We start from the raw sequence: 18,772 nt of genomic DNA on the forward strand, positions 1-18,772 counted from the left end.
CTCTCTCTCTCATTGCCGACTCTAATATCTTTCTCCTTATCTCTATGAAATTTCCCTTGTTTCATTTGTTGATATGGCTATTGTGTGGGTTTTGATTTAGGGTTTGGGGTTGATTTTAAAATGGGTTTTTGTGTGTTTAGAAAATAGGGATTTTGCTATTGCTATTTTGTGGTTTTGATTTAGGGTTTGGGGTTGATTTGAAATGGGTTTGTGTGGGTTTGGGAAATAGGGATTTTGTTGTTGTTTGTGGGTTTTGATTTAGGTTTTGGTTTTGATTTCAAATGAGTTTGTTGGAATTTTGTTGCTACTATTGTGTAGGTTTGATTTAAGGTTTTAAGATTGATTTCAAATGGGTTTGTGGGCATTTTGTTGCTGCTGTTGACATGAACTAGAGGAATTTTTGAAAAACCAAAAATAGTATATGCATTATTAATTCTCATCTTAAGGGAAATAAGTGAATGGTAATCAATAAAGGAAAATGTATAAGCAAATACTTAGAGCCTGTTTGGTAAGAGTATTTAAATATATATATATATATATATATATATATTTTTGTAATCCATAAAATGGTGAGTCCTACACTTGAGTTTATTGTTTGGCTAATATTTTCTAAATACAGTTTTTAAAAAATAGTATCCTATTTTCCGATTTAAAATAGGATTTTGAAAACGGCTAAGGGTGTGTTTTCAGGATTCAAAAAATGTTTTTAATGATATAGTTGTAAATAAATTGAACATAGTGGACCCCACATATTTGTCCAAGCTCTTTTATCTCTTAAATTAAGGAACTTATCTATATCACAAAAAGAATTTCCACACTTCAAATTTGAAACTTATCATTAAAAAAAAAAAAAAAAGGTACATGATGAGATCTATTTCCTTATCATTATCCACAAAAAAAAAAAAAAAAAAAAAGTAATCTACAGATTTTATATGTTACTTTTTTGTAAATTTTTTTTTTTTTAAATCTCAAAAATAGAAATGGTCACCCAAACAATTATTTTTTGTTTTTAGTATTTTGAAAATTTTTCTTAAAAGTGGGAGCCAAACATGTATAATATAAAAATCATTATTTGAAAACTAGTTTCAAATTCAATTTTTTGAAAATTGTTTTTATACTATTTTGAAAACAAAAACAAAAATTCTCCTATCAATCAGGCCCTTAATCTCAAAGTATGCATGTTTTCTATATTATTATGTTAGAAACCCTTGCTAATTTAGGCATCCAAGAATTCTTCACCAGCAACCCTTGGTGGCTCATCTAGTATTTTTCATATTTTAATTAGCTTTGGTTGGTCTATGTCTTAATTGTGATCAAATTCATCACCACCTTTAATCGAACATAAATTAGATTCTCCAAAAATCAAATCTCTTTATCCTATTTGTTAAAATTAAAAAAAAAAAAAAAAAAAAACTATGTATAAACAAATATATTAAATTAAAAAGAAAAAAATAAACAAGCATAGATCAAAATTGTAATCTTAGATTGTTATTCTAAAATTAGATACAAATCCATATAAAAGAGTTTATAAATCTTTGTTTTAAAAGAATGAAGGAGGCCTTCCAAAAAAAAAAAAAAAAAATGAAGGAGGGGTGTCAAAATATTTGCAGGTTAGAATTACTCAATATTCGACAAACACGTGCCTTGGCCCACCTAACCGCACAAGTAGAAAAAAAAGAAAAAGAAAAAAAAAAGGCAGGCAAGGCAAGATCCTAGATACGTGGCGGATTCGAACACTATATCAAAAACAGTTAATAACGGACGTAACCCACAACTAATCAAATCCACTTCATACATTTCGTCAAGTCCAGATACCGCCATTTCGCACCCCATATCTGAACAAAATATAGAGAGAGAGAGAGAGAGAGAGAGAGAGAGATAATAAGAGACAGAAACGGAGAAAGCGAGAGATAAACACGCCTCACCTATAAATACACATATCTCGTCACGAATTTTCATTTTCGCGTTTTCTTTTCTCTTTTTTTCGAACTCAGTCAGAGCGAGAGAGAGAGAAATTTGGTGAGCGGGAAAGCGAAAGAGTGCTCGAAGAGAGAGAGAGAGAGAGAGAGAGAAAGACAATGGCGAGTGGCGAAGCGAACGCGGTGGAGAATCACAACGACGCCGTTCCGGTCGAGCTCCCTGCTCCAGAAGGCTGGAAGAAGCTGGTTCGGTCACTCTGCTTCTCTCTCTTTCTCTCTCTCTCTCTTTCTCTTTGATTTTTGTTTTTTCCTTTGTGCCCTAATTTGCTGTCTCTCTATCTCGCTCTTACGAACTTGCTAACTTGCATAATTCGGTTGAGTTTTCTGAATTTTCTGCCAATTTTTTGTGTGAAGTTCTAGCTCTGCGTTCGGGAATTGTGGTTTTTCACGTTATTCTTTGAATTCTCGTGGCTTTTTTGAACGTTCCTAGTGATTCTTTTCTCTACTCTGTTATTTAGGGCTAGAAATAACTGAATAATTAAACAATTCTTTTTTTGAACGTTGGTGTTGATTTTTTTTTTTTTTTTCTGTTTTAAATTTTTAATTAATTACGCAATTAATTTTCTCTGTTACTTTATATTTTGAGTTATTAGGTTTGAGTGTCTTCATTATGTTTTCCTAGTTGCTTCCTTGAAATTTCCTTAATTATGCTTTTATGGAGCTTTAATTTATTGAAATTGTAGAAATTTTGACTTCTGAAGTGTCAGCTCGTAAATCGATTCAGGGTCCAGTTATCAAGTGCCCTTAGGGCATTTAGTAATAGACTATTTTAGGAAAGTTTTTATAAAATTTTTCTAAACCAATGCCCTTAGGGCATTAGTTTATCTCAAAAAAAGAAAAAGAAAAAAGGGCATTATTTAACTTTTCCCATTAAATAAAATTTCACTAAAATGGAAGTTTCCTTAAAAAGAAACACTGTTGATTTTTCTATTAGTAGTCTCAAATCCAGGCCGGCAAGTCCATCTTTAGTAACTACGTGCGTGGCTGGACATTGAATTAATTTCATTTAATGGCTTTTAAATTAGGGTGGAAATAAAATAAAATAAAAAATACAAGCGGGTCTAGCTGTAATGCGGGACAATTCACTGTTATGGTCTAAAACTAAAGAATTTTATTATGCATACTGCTCTTATGATTAATGGTATTGGGCCCACAAAGAATTCACTTCAACTTCAGTGTAGGGGCAGAGCCATAAATTTTTGTTTTGGGGGGGGCAATTTGTGTTGCTAATTTATTAGTCTATACAGATTTTCATACACATACACAAACACATGCATCTAGACACATACATAGAAATTAGTATCTTTCATAATGGAATTAAATTAATCTTTCACTATCTTCCATAGTGAAATCCTTAAAGTTTTCATTTTCAATATAAGTTACCAAATTGTCTACCATTGTAACTAAAAACATTTCAATTGAAATAATGAAGTGTTCAAAGACATAAATGATCCAAAACTGTAAGAAATATGAAAACACATTTTACCATAAAAAATGATTTTAAGAAACAATACGTTCTCTATAACTACTAGACAAATTGAACAATTTTTTTAAGAACATTCCAACTCAAATATTTGGGGGGACCAAGTCCCATTTTTGAATGCTAATTATTAAAATATTAAATATTTCTATATAGTAAAAAGGAATTTTCAAAAACATGGCCCCCCCACCCTAACATGTAGCTCCGCCCCTGCTTCAGTGATCATAGTTTTGAGTTTTAGTATTGGTAATGGTATTAATATGGTAGAAGAGCTCATTACTGTTGGGTTTTATGGTAGTTTATCGCTATTTCAGCTGATGCATATAGCTAACAGTCAAGGTTTTGTCTGATACTGAATACCACTTGCCTCAGACATGAACTTTTATATGTTATTAAAGAGCAATTCTGGACTCTATCTTTGCTACCATGCGGATGTTCATTTGTTTCTGTTATATCATAGAATTAATTGTTTGATCAGTATATGGTGTGTGTTCAATTTTTTTTTTCCTCTGTCTAGATTAGTCCATGCTTCCAATTTCCATTCAATGTATTTTTTAAGATGTTTATGTCAAGATTTGACAATACAATGTATTATTGTTATTTTTTAAGATGTTTATTGTTTTTTTGGGGTGTGTGTGTGTGTTAAAAAGAGTATCTCCTGGTGCTCTCCCTCTCTCATCACCTTTTAAGATCACTAAAAAAACTGTAAATTGTTTTAAGCAATTGATAACTTGATAATAGAAGGCATTACAAGTATTTTGCAAGTGCTTGCAGTTTGAGCTGCCATCAGGAAGTTCTTGCTGAAGTACCATGGTTAGACACATGGCTGTTGTTAGTGGTAGACTCAGGATTTTCATAATTTGGATGGGAATAAGATAAGATGGGTGGCATGGCCTCCCTATGAATTAATGTAGCTCTGTCCCTGGTTGGATGATTTTGATCTTTTACATTTTTTGGGGTCAATTTTGAGTAGTTGTGTATTTGATCTAATGACATGTTTTTGTTATGGAATTAGCTGGACAAAATGTGATATATATCACATTATAGCAACAAACTTTGATGCCAACATTATAGCAACAATCTTGATTTCAGAGGTATTGTTTTTGTTTTTTGTTTTTTTTTGTAAGTATCAATTTGATTTCAATTTTTTTTTTGGGGGGGGGGGGTGGTAGATTCTATTCTTTGTTGCTCAACTTGTTAAGTTGTTCTCTGTAAATTTTTTATTTTTTAAGCTCACTATAATTATGAATGTGGAGAACAAAGTTCATAAAGTTTTCTGTATGAAAAAAATCTTGGCAAATTGGGATTGCGAACTGGAATGTTTTTGTTAGTTGCATGGTGGAAGTCAATATGGTGCATTTGATGAATAGAAGAGATTTAATGTGGATTGGACTTGGAAGAACAAATTAAGCATATATGGAGTAGAATGCAGATTATCTTTGATACGAGGAAATGAAATTTTATGCTAGCAGGATTAGAGTGTGTGAAATTGCTAATAGAAATAGTTGACAATGCCTGGACATGAAATGGAATAGCATGTAGATTATCTTGTGCTAATTTTAAAAATCAATGAGTATATTTGCAAAAAAGGTTTGTTCCCCTAATAGTCTATCTTACTGTAGAAAATAATTAGCAAGCTTTGAGTTAGAAAATCAATGTAAGTAATGGTTTGCCTCCCTAAAAGTTCATCTTACAGTAGGAAATAATTAGCAGGCCTTTAGTTCCAAATTTATTTAGTACCAGTGGAGGAAGTGTTTGATGACAACTTTGGAAATGATGAGCATGCTGGCATTGCCCATGTAGTGTAGATGTAGTTGCTGATTCATCCACTGAAGACTTATTTTATGGGGTCAATGTGTAAATTCCATCAGCCCACATGTGCAAGAATAGTTAATTTCATTAGTTCCATACTTTTGCAAGGTCCAAAACAACTATAAGTTCACACCTATTTGAAGCCCATAGATGTTGGGCACAGAACAAAGCAAGTCCATGGCCAGTGACAGCTCAGTCAGCAGCCTAAGTTAGGTTCCTGTTACAATTATTTGTTGAGAAAATATTCTTGTGAGCCATGGTAATATTAGAGGCAAGCTGATTATTGTCAAGACCCATAGATTTTGAAAAATTGGTTTCATGAGATGGACCAATTTTTTTGAACAAGTAGGTTTACCAGATAATAAGGAAGTAAGGTCTGCAACGATGACACTCATTGGTGGAGCTGTGGTTTATTGGAACGATATTGAGAAGTTTTGCTTTAGATTGTACAAGCTTGCCATTACTGATGGGGAAAGAATGAAAGAAAAACTTATAGAGGAATATATAGTCCAATCCTATTGAAAGAAATATTTACCCCAATCTCATCAGGATAATTTTTATAGATTGAAGAAGCAATATAGGCACAAAATATATAGTCAATAGCACAATTTGAAGAAGATAAGATGAGTGTTCGCATAATTTCTAGTCCTAAACCACTCCAACTTGGTTTACCTTGACACAAACTCTAGAAAATCTATTGAAAGTCGTTCAAGGTTTGTCATCATTGGTTGAGAAGTTATTGATATACTAGATGGCTTGACTAGGATGCATGGAGTCTTCCATTCAAAGGCTGCCAAATACTCTCGAAGGTAACGCTTTGCATATGAGAGACGATAATGTTGAACTACCAAAATCTTGTGTTGAAAGATAAGTAGTAGTGCCAACAGATGTTTCAATGTTTTTGCAACAAGAAAAACTTCTTTTAGAGGCTAAACAAAAAGAGAACATTGATTTCTTGTTGCATGATGAGGAGAAAGTCCAACTAAAGTGCAACAAGAAGCTAGGGGGTACTCATTTAATGAAAGTGAGTTTGATCCACCTTCTATTGTGCATGAAGATAAAAAGTATGAATGGAGGAGTTTGATACAATTGTGCTTTCTGTGGCTCAAGATAAGGTTGTAACTTTTGCAATGCCGATTCCACATCATACGAATTTAATGATGTGACGGAATGCAAGGCTTATCTGTTTGTAATGTTGTCAAAGGTTATTCAAGAGTTAGTGTTAGTGTCACATGCCATAATTCTTATCCTTCAACACTTCAAAAATTGAGTACGAGTTTTCTCTAGCTAGGGGATAATGATGCAGAATGGGCAAATAAATATTATTTTAGGAATCAATTGTATTTTTATTGGCCAATTAGAATTTATTTTAGGTATTAGTAGTTAATTATGATATTAGTATTATATTTGATTTCTGAAAGGCAAGGGTATTTTTGTAATTTAATCATTTTTGTTTCTAAGTCAATTAGAATTAGGGTTTGGTCCTAATAGTCTATATATGTGTACTATTGTACTCCTATGTAAACAAGTTTATGATGAATGCTATTTCTCTTGGTTTAGTGTCCATTCCAACTAACCTGTCAACTCCTAGCAACCCCTAGTGCCAACTTTATTGTTATCCGGATCATCATTTCTTGCATGTACAAAGCTTGATTGATGGTTTTCTTGTTGAGTGCTAATCATATATGATCACGGTAAGTTCGTGATTGGGTCCATTTTCAGCGGCTGGCTTGCTACCTTTGTCCTTACTTCATAATCTATGACCGAATGAAAGCAAGTATAGCTCTTATGCTTTGGCACAATGGCTCATGTTTGGTTCCTTCAAATCGCAAATAAGAGCCTCACAGGACTTTTGGACAAGATTTGAAGAACAGTAGTTCAAAAGACAATAGGACGGAGAAAGGTTCAAGAAAATGCATTACAGTTGGAAAGAGTAGTTGTCAACTGTTCCCCTCAACCCCTCCCCCCCCCCCCCCCTCTTCTATGCCAGGAAAAGTGTTTATGTTTCAAAGGTTTGTGTCTTGTAATTGTATAAGTAATTTTTTCTGTTGTAGGGATATTATATCATGAATTAATGTAGTCATTGAAAAAAGATGGTCACTACCTCTAACCTTTGGATCTCCTTTGGTTTACATAATAAAGCGAGTTAGATCTTGAGAACGTGTTTTTCATGTCTTATATATAAGTAATTTTCTTTTGGGAATTTGTTGATAAAGAAGGTGGTTTGTGGATTACCTGTCAAAAAAATAGGTGCTTTCAAGGACTTTCATGACAAATTTTGATAGAGTACTACTAGAGGGTTCTTTACATAAATAGAATGATGGGATGATTTGTCACTTTGCTGGGGATTTTCCCTCATCTTATGGCAATTGACATGCCTCATGTACGTTGAGAGTTTCATATAATGGGTTATGTCAACTAATTGTTGAAAAATGAAATAGGTTGCTGCATCCTAGGAAGCACGGGCTCAGCAAAATGGGCTGCGTGCCCGTGTCAGACATGGACACACCACTGACACTGCTGCATGTGTCTGTTAAGTGTCCGGCAATATATATATATGGTAGAGACATGACTGGGCTAAAAAAGAAAAGAAAAGAAAAGAAAAGAATATAACAGAGATTTGCAAGATCCCCACCATCCCTTGAAGGTTAAACAACACAAGATCTCTACTTTTCTCACAGATCTTCACAATCGCCTCGTTCTCTCTCTCTTTCTCCCTTCACATCACATGCCTTGCGGCTTGCCAGCCTTAGATTAGCGATTGGGTTGATGACTGGTGATCTATCAGTAGTGCCATCACGCCTCTTTGGCAATTAGCGCAATGGCAAGGTGACCTATCGGTTATAATATGATTCTCTCTCTCTCAAACACTGTTTCTTTTTTGTTTTTATTCTAGAAGCAAACTCTATTTCTTTTTGTTCTATTCTGGAAGCAGAATTATTGAGACTCCTTTTGTTTTTATTTTAGAAGAAGAAACAATGTAGTGGCAGGGACTGAGTCATTTGTTTGTTTATTTTTCTTATTAATTGTTATAAAATATACATATAAAGTTATTATGTTTATCATTCACTTGTAATTTTTTTACATAAATCTGTAATTGAATGATATGTAGGTAAAATGACTATTGAAAAATTGTCTGTTATTAGTAAATTGAATAATTTTGATTGTTATTTATTTTAAATCTTAATTTTTACTTTAAACATCATTTTATGGGAATCATTGAATTTCTTTGCTGTCTATTACTGCTTTTAATTTAATTTTATATTTGTTTTCAAATATTTCAATGGCTTTTACCTATTTTTAAAACCTAAAATAAACATAAATTTTGCCCAAAAATATATATAAAATAAATATCAATTAATTAATTAATTGTTGTATCCCTGCCATATCGTGTCCTAATTTTTTAACAAATGCCATGCCCCGTGTTGTGCCAGTGTCCATGCTTCCATAGATCCACCTTGTTTTGTGAAAATTGAGATTCCCTCTGGATAGTTCAATTTATTGATGTGAATTTCTCTGAATGTGCAAGAATCATTATTGTTGGCTCCATGGGAGATTCTTTGAGTTCAACATGGTTTTAGTGAGCCTCTTTCCAATGTAGTGGTATTTTGTGATCCTTACTTTAGTTCTGGGTAGAGGTTTGAGTTATGAAACATCATGCATATTGCCTTTTCATTATAGACTTATTGTGGAAGTTGTATTTTTAGGGCAGTGGTCAAATAATTCAGAATTATTGATAGCATTTCTTAGACGTTCTTGTTTGTTATGTATTGTAACTTGGCTGGAATTGTTAGTTTTTGCAGTTGTCTGTTATTGATATTCTATATATCATAACCTTTCGTTGGGTAGGTTTGAGAGGAATAAAGAATATGAGTGCATATTTTAGTTTTGTGTTTAATTACTTCTGCTCTTTCCTCTCCTCTTTCTACATTTGCACAGCCAAAGATAGGGAAACTCTAAATAGATGATCTCACATTGGAGGTATTTGGATGAAAACTAACAAATTGGATCAGTAGGATCATGTGCAGAGATTGACTCATTCTAGTTTCTCAAGCTCTGCTATATAGTTCCATGATTAGAATTATTCTTTTCAATCAGTGGCTAAGGGTAACACGGACTATCTTGTTTATTAGTCTTTTTTTGCTTACTTCATGTTGATTTAGTGTAGATCATCGTATGATCTGGACGTATAAATGTAGGAAGATGCTTGGTGTGCAAATTTAGCAAAATAAGAAATTGTTGTTGTTATTATTATTTGCCATTTTTGCATTTCGTATAATTGGTCAGCTTGGAAGGAAAGCAATTGCATCCCTTAAGGCTTTGGCTGGATATTACAATTTTGTTGTCTCTTCTGGTTATTTCTGGCAGGCTAGAAATGATTTGTTTTGTAATCATTCATGGCAATGATCCTATTACTTGTCATCAAGAGAGTTGTTTTATTTATTTATTTTCCCTCCCATTTATATTGATTTTCAAAGCTCCCTTGAAATTTTGAAGAAAAAAAGCATTAGTGCATCCGTTTTCTTGCTTGTTAGCACTTTAGAAAGATTGCAGGGCATTTAGGCTTTACTAATAACACAGAAAGGGCTTTTTATGTTTCACTTTTCATTCGATGCACAATTTTTTTGTTGATAAACACTCAATTTATGACGGTATGTTGCTGATATGGTGTAGTTGGCCCTACATGCTTTAGGAGGTGATGACTGACATTGCTTAATTTATGGTTTCTTTGATACTACTTTATAGTTTTGTATGTCAATGTTGGATTGTTTGGTATGCTTTATTATTTTGGGACTCTTTTGGTTCTAAGAATCTTTTCCTGTGCTTACAGTTTAATCCAAAGAAGAGTGGGACACCAAGGAGGAATGAGGTAGTTTTTGTTTCACCTACAGGTGAAGAGATCAAGAGCAAAAGACAATTAGATCAGTATCTCAAATCTCACCCTGGAGGCCATTCTAGTTCTGAGTTTGACTGGAGCACAGGTTCCTGTGTGTTGTGTGTGTGTGTGTGTGGCATACTTGCTTGCATGATGTGTGTTGTGTTGAACAAAAGCCTTAGACATAGTAAAAACCTCTTGTGTTCTGTGCCAACAGGTGGAACTCCAAGGCGTTCTTCAAGAATAAGTCAGAAATCAAAAGCAACAGAATCGCCAGAAGCTGAACCTCCTAAGAAAAGGAGTGCTAAGAAGGGAGCAAAAGAGAAGGATGATAATGGTGAAGAGAAATTAGATGCTGCAGCTGGGGAAGCAAATGAGGAAGTGGAGCTGAAAGGTAAAGAGGATGTGGGGGAAAAAGACACTGAACCTAAAGCTGAGGAAAAAGTCGATGAAATGGATATTGAAAAAGTAGAGAACAAGACAGCTGCTGATAAGACTTCTGATGCGAAGGAAGAAGAGGTTGTGAATAACTCACTGCCAACTCCAGGGTCGGAGGAAGCTGAGAAAAAACTGACAGAGCCTGAAGCTTCGGCTAAATTGGAAAATCAGGAAGCTGAAAAGAAGACTACTTCTGATGCAAAGGAAGAAGAGATCAAGTTTGACTCACAGCTGGCACCAGTGACCAAGGAAAATAAAGAGGAGGCTAATAAGCTGCCATCAGAGCCTGAAGCACCACCCTCACAAGTTTCTGCAGCAGATGGGAAGGTTGAAAAGGAGTGTGAGATGGACAAAGAAGGAAAAGAGGACTCTCTTGCTGAGAATCTGGTCGGTGTGGCAGAAACCAAAGCTAATAACAGTAGCATTCAGGAGAGCGTAGATGGGTCAAATCCCATAAAAAACCATCCGGTGAGTTGTGAGGAGACATCCCATGGGCCCAAGGCGTCTCAAGTTAACTGTTGAAAAGTCTGTTTGTAGGCTTAAATTCTCAAATTATAGATTCTCTTCCTATTTTTCTTGTTTCATTTAGGTTATTTTACTGATAATGGTGTGTTGTACTGCAATTAAAATTAGGATGTCATACGGCAATTAGGTGGTGTTGATATGCTGTGGATGTCCTCAGCGTCATCGCCATCAATTGCATTAGGTCTCTTCTAATACTTATTTTTCCCAATTCATGCATCTAACTCTGACATTTGGTACTCAGATCAGTACTAGGTTTTTTCTCAGCTTATTGACTGATAAACATGATCTTGTTAAATGAAAGATAAAGTACTATTCCATTTGTGAGCATTATTGGAGCATAAATTTGAAATTGCATCGTGCGAGAATGTGAATTACCTGAGCTAAATCGTAATTGAGAGCAGGCTGCTGTCTGCAATGTACCTGAGCTGAATGCCGAGTCTTGACTGGGGTTCAATTTAGAGCATAGCAACGTAGGCTTAAGCAGTATGTTGGAATTTTGATGCAGTGGAGAGTAAGGCAATGGAACACCGCAACATGTTTAACTTAGGCTTTAGTACTAATGAAGTTTGATAATTTTAGGTCTGTACGGATGATCAATATGATAATTGTCAAAAAGGAAAGTGATATATTGTGTATTTGGACTGTCGGTCAAAAGAAGTTTTTACATAAGTTGCATTTTAGAGGTATGCCTAGGACGTTTATAAGAGGTTCCTTACCCCAATGTACAAGTATCCGAGGGCAAAGGATCGAGAGTCAAAAAGTGAGGTTATTGATCATGGGACAAGTTGGGTCTTGAACAATCATTTTTTTTCCCTCATCTCAAGGTGTAACCACCAAAGGGTAAATCTTTAGATACTTTTGTCTTTAATTTGTATTTTTGAGAAAATCAATTTGAACTAAACAATAGACAGAATTTTGGAAATAGTGAGAAGTGATCACCAAAATTCTTATTCCAATTATGCATTATTTAGATATAATGTCTCTCTAAATTCCTGTAAAAAAATTCAAATGACTGCTTGGAATTAATCTTTTGTAAACGAAATTCTTTTCTATTTGTTTAATTGTCCAGTGCAGGTGGAAATATCATTTCACCTTTACATCTCAAAGCATTTTTCCTTGGATTGTCTTCATTTATGCCAATTCCGATTCCATTCTTCTCGTTTACCTCAAATTTCAGTTGTTACTTTGAAAAGGGCACAAATATTATGGAGAGTTGGCACGCGGTGCTCATTTCCTAACATCTAATGATCATGGGCCACAACATCATGATTTGATTAAACTGGATGAAAATTGATGGTACTAATCCTTCAAAGCAAGAGTCCCCTTAACGACTGCTTGAATATCTGATTTTGACACCTTGGTTTTCTAGACCAAATGCGGGAAGGATTTGATTAAACCGAGTATAGTTTCAACTTTCCTAGATAACAAAATTGATACTTGCCAGTAGAATTTGGTTATTTCCCCTGCAATCTTATACAGGTTAAAGCCAGAGGCATCAAGATGATCTAGGTTCACACATAGTACTAGTTCAGATGTAGTTAAGAGGTACAAAGGAGAGGCCAAGCTCACCACCATCTTTAATATTCAGTTCCATTATCAAATTATTAAAAAGTCAAGCTTTTGAGGAGGATGTACTATGATCTGCATATGGTGAAAACGATGGAAAGCATGGTCAAGCTAACAAAGACAACATTAACATATCCACACCTCACACAAAGTAATTACATTTTTAGTTCTCAAGTGTCTTTCTTTAGTCTGAGAATAGCACATACAATACACCACTTTTATTTACGGTTTTGTGCTGAAACTGGTAAAACCAACAAATAGGTGGTTTTTCCATACATGTTCAAAGTTTTGGATACCTTATAGCTTCATGGCCGCAAGTCTTTTTCTAATCAACACCACAATGCAACACCGCAAACATGAGCAAGGTATTCAACTATCAGACACTGAAGATCCAAAGCTGATACTGAATTTGAAGCTAATGCAGGTCAACAGTTGATTGTTACCATCCTCCAGTGTCATCTTAAGAGTGTAAGAGCCCTGTGAATACCACAAACCATCAGCTGGTTGATGTGAAACACTAGAGTAAAATAAAAAAAATAAAAAATGATAGGCTAAACTGTTATATTGGACTGACAATGAAAGAAGGAATGGAAATTACTGATTTGCAAGTTTGCCTTCTCTTAGCCATGCATATGAATCCACATGAAAGAGGATACTTACATAATTACGTCCATATATATGTAAAAGACCAATTTTTTTTTTTTTCCCTTTCCCTCGGTTCTCTCTCAATAGTTCACAATCAATCAACACCACACTGGGGAGGAGGGATTTTAAAGTGTGAAAATCTCACTAATCATTATGTAGCAATAGCAGTGTTAAAAATTGAAGCTGATTTAGCAAGTTTTTACTCCTGGCTCAAAGTCAATTGCTAATAAAATCATAAAATTCAAAGCTCAAAGTAGGATACAAACTATTCAAAAAAAAAGATATGGAACTTCCCAAAAGACCTATAGTCAGATAAGTGAAGGTGGAATACAGACATATACAACAGATTAAAAAACTAGATAAGAAAGAGTTATAGACCTAGGAAAATGCTGCTCCCCACAAAATTTATTTGCTTCATGATAAGACTGTTGATTTTTCATGTAGGATACAAACTATGCAAAAAAGATTAATGGAACTTCCCAAAAGACCTATAGTCAGATAAGTGAAGGTGGAGTGCAGACATATACAACAGACTAAAAAATCTAGATTAGAAAGAGCTATAGACCTAGGAAAATGCTGCTCCCAACAAAATTTATTTGGTTCAGGTCATGATTGTTGATTTTTCATATACATGTGGATGCACCATAAAAACGAAAGAAAAAGCAATACATGAAGTGAAAAATACCATTGAAGGTCTTTATTTTCTATAATCCTGTGAGAGGAGAAGGAAAATGAAACACTTTAATACATTAATCTGTTTGGTTTGAGCGATTTTAGGGAGGATGTAAAATGGGGAGTGTGGTGATGTTCTTTCTCTGGGCCCACACACCCTTATCCAGCCCAAATGGAGAGAAAAACTGATAGGAAAATGAACAAGGGTAAATTAATAATTTAACATCATTTTGCTGGGACTATCAAACACTGTCAAACTAGGAGATCATAAGTATTTAGTATTTTCTTTTTCTTTTTTTGATCATTTTTTAAAATTTTTTTTAAAAAGAAAAGAAAAGTATTTTAGTATTTTCTTTTGAGTCCAAGTATGTCTTTTATTAAATTTTTAGTTTAATAATCAAACAAAGAGCCATAATGCTACCAGAACAAGAAAGAGTTATTGTATATATTTATGCTCAATGTACTCAAAGAATAGATGAAATTGATCTATAAAATATTGAATGTTTAAGTAATGAGGCATGTTGGCCTTATTGTTCTTTTCTACCTTTCTCTTCTTTTTCTCATCTTCTTTCTTGAGGCACTGTTCAGATTTCTTTTACCTATCAAAACCTAAAACCCCACACGCTTTATTTTAACAAATAACCATCAAATAATTCATCAAACCACCTTTTAATTCCTAACACAACCCCATAAAGGTTTCTTCAACAATTCTAAATCCCATATCCACAAATTGTCCCAATGCCAAACCCACCGCAAGCACATGTAGGACAAATTCCAATTTGTCCTACATCAATTTGGTATCAAAGCTAAAATCCTAAAACAAGTATAGACCTACAACTCTCTCTTCTATAATTCTAAACCCTAAAACCACAAATTCTCCTAACCTTAAACCCACCACAAGCACACAGCGGTAAATTTTCCATTTTATTTTTGGATAAGTAATAAGAATTTTATTGAAAAAATACTACTTCATGCAAAAGGGGCACAACGTAGCCAAAAGAATTACAAAATATATATATATATATATTTACAAAAAGATATAGACTCAATAAACATTGGAATGGAATTTGTCATTAATGTTTGGCCACAAAGAGAGATTCTCTTTGGAGGAAAGTAGTGGACAAAGATATGGTAATGAATGGGGTGACTGGTCCTCGAGGGTGGGTCAGGGTCCTTGTGGTGTATGTCTTTGGAAGCATTTTAGAAAGGACTGTAGATATTTTTTCAGATTCATCAATTTTTAAGGTTGGTAGTGGTATCAATGTTTGTTTTTGGCATGACTGGTGGTGTGGGGATGGGGTTCTGAAGGATGCATTTCTAGATTTTACAAACTCAAAGTAAGGAAGCTTCTGTGGTGGATTACATGAGCTGGAATGCAGGCAACTGTCATTGGGATATCACTTTTATTGGAGCTATTCAAGATTGGGAGAAGGATATTCCTACAGATTTCTTCAACTTCAACTATTCCAAGTTTGCAACAAAGATTAGAAGGGATTCTGAATACCATATCTGCTGGGTAGCAACATAAAGCACATTATTAGAGGTAAAATCCCTCTATAAAGTGCTAATGCTGGAGGTGTGCATTCTTTTCCTTGGAAAAGCATTTGGAAGGTTAAAATCCCTGAGAAGTGGCTTCTTTTACATGAACAACTGCTTTAGGGAAAATTATTTTGTTAGATAACTCATGAAGAAGAAACATAATTGTTGTAGAATGGTATTGTATGAGCAAGAAGGATGGTGAAAAAGTTGATCATTTACTTCTACATTGTGAAATTGCTAGAGAATTATCTCTAGTGTGATATTTATTTGGGGTGCAGTGGGTTGTGTCTAATAGGGTAGTTGATTTGTTGGTCTGTTAAGGAGCACTTTTCTAGGCACCACAACAGTGATATTTGGAATGAGATCCCTCTGTGCATAATATGGACTATTTGGAAAGAACAAAATACTGAATGTTTGAAGGAATTGAACAAGCCAAAAGATCTTTTTATGTTCCTCGTATTGTTGAATGCCCGCTATAAATGGTTATTTATTCTCTAATAAGCTTTAGTTTCTTGATTGTTATAAATTTAGTTTATTTTTGGTGCCCCTTACACAACCTGTGCACTTGGTGGTGCTCTTTCTAAATTTTTTAATATTACTTCTAACTTATCAAAAGAGAATAAGGGATTTCACAATTTTTATGCAGAATAAACTCCATGCAAAATATGCTAAATTGAAGACTTAAATAACAAAAGAAACAAAAATTCAAAGCATTGGTAAAGGTTGAGGACTTAGAAGCACACTCCAGATTCCCCTTTAAAAATGAGAAATTGAGCTACAGGCCAAAATTGAAGATAAGACAACCAAAACACGAAGGTAAAATACTCATGATCAAGAAACTGAAAATTTTTCCTTAAGAAGAGTGGTTTCTTTTTTTGGTGGGGGGGGAAGAGAGGTTGATCTCAGGCTCGCACCAAAAAAAAAATAAGGGAATTCATATGTTTAGACACAAATTTCAAATTCCAGGCATGGGCAAGGTGAAGGATATGCATCTCATCTTTACAGATGAAATTTTGGTTGCAGATTAACTTAACGTCCAGACGAATTGAATCACAACAGACATAAAGGTCTTTAGCAGTGAAAAGATGCAAGGTAAGTACAGCTCAACAATGTATGATGATTTATACTGAAAAGGGAAATAACTATAATACTAATGGTATTGTAACCCCAAGAATCTTTAAACTAATCAATACAGCTATAAAATAGCAGGTACATCTCCAACACCATCTGGTTACAGAAAGACCTGCAAAGGAACTTTGACCATGACAGTTAACAAATTAAAGATCTGCAAAGTTAGAGAAAGACAAGCCTGTTCACCATCTTCTGAAACAGGCAAGAAGTTGACTCTTTCTGAATGATGCATAATTCAGTTTCAATAAATGGAAAAAAGTAAGAGTGACAGCAACATGATGCATGAGGGCAGCAGAAAATGCATGGATTCTGTCATCTGTTGATGCATCATCCATCGCAACATATTCTGGGGTTCATGGATGACGTAAGAAGAAAAAACAACTACTTCACAGAATAAGGGATAAGGAAATAAAATTTATCCAAACTAGGTTGATGTAAATTCTTTAACCGTGTCACCAATGAGCTCTAGCTCAAATGGCACCTCCTCCCCCATAAGAAGGGGTAGAGGGTGAAGTCATGGGTTAAAACACTGTGAATTCTTTAACTATGTTTGCCAATAAGCTCTAACTCAAAAGCACCTCCTTCCCATTGGAAAGGATAGAGGGTATAGCTATAAGCCAACGGGGCAAGATTGTATATCTACATTCACAAATCATTTTTCCTACAATAATTGGCAATCAATTAAAGCTTTGTTCGAGTTAATGTATAATTCAGCATACACACAGTGAGAATGTTTGAAGAGTTCACCTTAAATATCAATACATAGAGCAAGAGTTTAAATCTTTCTTTTTTTTAAGTAGAGCAAGAGTTTAAATCTACTAAATGAGACTTACAGGTGGTGTAAATCCAGGTAAAGTTTGGCTGTGAGAGAGCACAAACTTTCCTGCCGCAATAGGACAGCTTATCTCCTCAGAAAGATCATGATTTTCTGTATGGACGTGCACCCCAAAGTAAGAAACGTCAATGACAACTTTCCCACTGGAGATGGGTTTACCTGCATGAAAGATAAAGGATAGTAAGCTCACCTCACAAAAAAAATGGCAAAATATATGTCCAATGGCACATAAATTAATTTATGCACATGCAGAAGACAAAAGGGACAGAGGAACTCTCTGGATTTGATCAAATTCATAGTATTTGGAAAATCAAAACATGTAACAATTTATACGATCCAAGCTTACTTATATCAAAGCCACATAAATCAATACTTTCCTAAACAAAAAAAACATATAAATAAAATAAAATAAAATTTTAAGAAATTACCAGTGGTGGCTGAGATGTTAAAGGTGGCTGGCTTGCCTGACACTACTGGGTTGGGTGATACCACAACACCAGAGACCTTCACAGGGTAATCAGCTTTCTTATCTGCACAATTCCACAAAATCCCATTAATTTAAAAGAAACAAAAACATCTTTTTTTCTCTGGGAAAAATTAATCATTTACAAACTTATGCTTAATACCCAAATAAAAGCAAAGATCTGAAAACCCTTTAACATATAAGAATTAAAGATTTCAATAGCCCAACTGATTGATAAGATGGTACGCAATAACAGTGAAAGAAAAAAAAAATGGAACTGACCGCAGTATTTGACATCTGTGGTGGTGGCTTGTGCGGAAGGTACAAGAACCAAAGATATAATAGCAGCAAATAAAAGCAGAAGGGTGAGCTTCAAATCAGCCACTGATTCCATGGATATGGATTGCTTGGTTGCTTGCTTGGTGGGATTTTTGTTTACCTTTTTAGGGAGAAGAAGAAGTGAGAGTGAAAGTTGGACTCTCTACAGTCTCTACAAGATATGTATAGTGAAATGAAATATGAGGTGTCAGTGAGAGGAATTATGCGAGGTCGTATTTATGAATATAAGTCCCAAAATATTGATTATTGACACGAAACCAGACAACGTAACACACATAAAATAATGGAAAAAGAAATATCACAGAAATAAGTCAATAACTTCTTGTTAATAATAAATTTCATTTTGATTTGTTTAATTTAATATTATTTGGATTTTTTTAATGAATAAATGTTCCATACAAGGCTTTTTGGTAGAGTCCAAGAGAGGTGTGCATGGAAGCCAGGATGTTCTCAATAGAGCCAATTTTTTTAC

The 18,772-nt window shown here is 34.3% G+C and overlaps 2 protein-coding genes across 2 annotated transcripts; one reads left to right on the forward strand and one right to left on the reverse strand.

The window, feature by feature from the left end:
- The first annotated feature begins 1,844 nt into the window (after nt 1–1,844).
- On the forward strand, nt 1,845–11,437 carry LOC115982283 (methyl-CpG-binding domain-containing protein 11-like). The gene is made up of 3 exons (XM_031104846.1): nt 1,845–2,165; nt 10,103–10,253; nt 10,365–11,437. The coding sequence occupies exons 1-3, from the start codon at nt 2,079–2,081 to the stop codon at nt 11,105–11,107; spliced, it is 981 nt and encodes a 326-aa protein (XP_030960706.1). The 5' UTR covers nt 1,845–2,078; the 3' UTR covers nt 11,108–11,437.
- Nucleotides 11,438–12,782: 1,345 nt separating this feature from the next.
- On the reverse strand, nt 12,783–18,580 carry LOC115982300 (putative phosphatidylglycerol/phosphatidylinositol transfer protein DDB_G0282179). The gene is made up of 4 exons (XM_031104868.1): nt 18,244–18,580; nt 17,927–18,028; nt 17,497–17,657; nt 12,783–13,153 (listed from the first exon to the last, which is right to left on the reverse strand). Exons 1-4 carry the CDS (start codon nt 18,353–18,355, stop codon nt 13,046–13,048), a joined length of 483 nt encoding a protein of 160 aa, XP_030960728.1. The 5' UTR covers nt 18,356–18,580; the 3' UTR covers nt 12,783–13,045.
- Nucleotides 18,581–18,772: the final 192 nt, after the last annotated feature.

The sequence above is a fragment of the Quercus lobata genome, chromosome 1 (genome assembly GCF_001633185.2).
Source record: "Quercus lobata isolate SW786 chromosome 1, ValleyOak3.0 Primary Assembly, whole genome shotgun sequence".
Lineage (NCBI taxonomy): Eukaryota > Viridiplantae > Streptophyta > Magnoliopsida > Fagales > Fagaceae > Quercus > Quercus lobata.

Coding starts and splice junctions, on each gene's coding strand:
- LOC115982283 (XM_031104846.1), top strand. CDS start 2,079: ATGGCGAGTGGCGAAGCGAACGCGGTGGAGAATCACAACGACGCCGTT. Junction 2,166..10,102: donor CAGAAGGCTGGAAGAAGCTG/GTTCGGTCACTC, acceptor CTGTGCTTACAG/TTTAATCCAAAGAAGAGTGG. Junction 10,254..10,364: donor TGAGTTTGACTGGAGCACAG/GTTCCTGTGTGT, acceptor CTGTGCCAACAG/GTGGAACTCCAAGGCGTTCT.
- LOC115982300 (XM_031104868.1), bottom strand. CDS start 18,355: ATGGAATCAGTGGCTGATTTGAAGCTCACCCTTCTGCTTTTATTTGCT. Junction 17,658..17,926: donor TAACATCTCAGCCACCACTG/GTAATTTCTTAA, acceptor TCTTTCATGCAG/GTAAACCCATCTCCAGTGGG. Junction 13,154..17,496: donor TACCTGGATTTACACCACCT/GTAAGTCTCATT, acceptor TGGTATTCACAG/GGCTCTTACACTCTTAAGAT.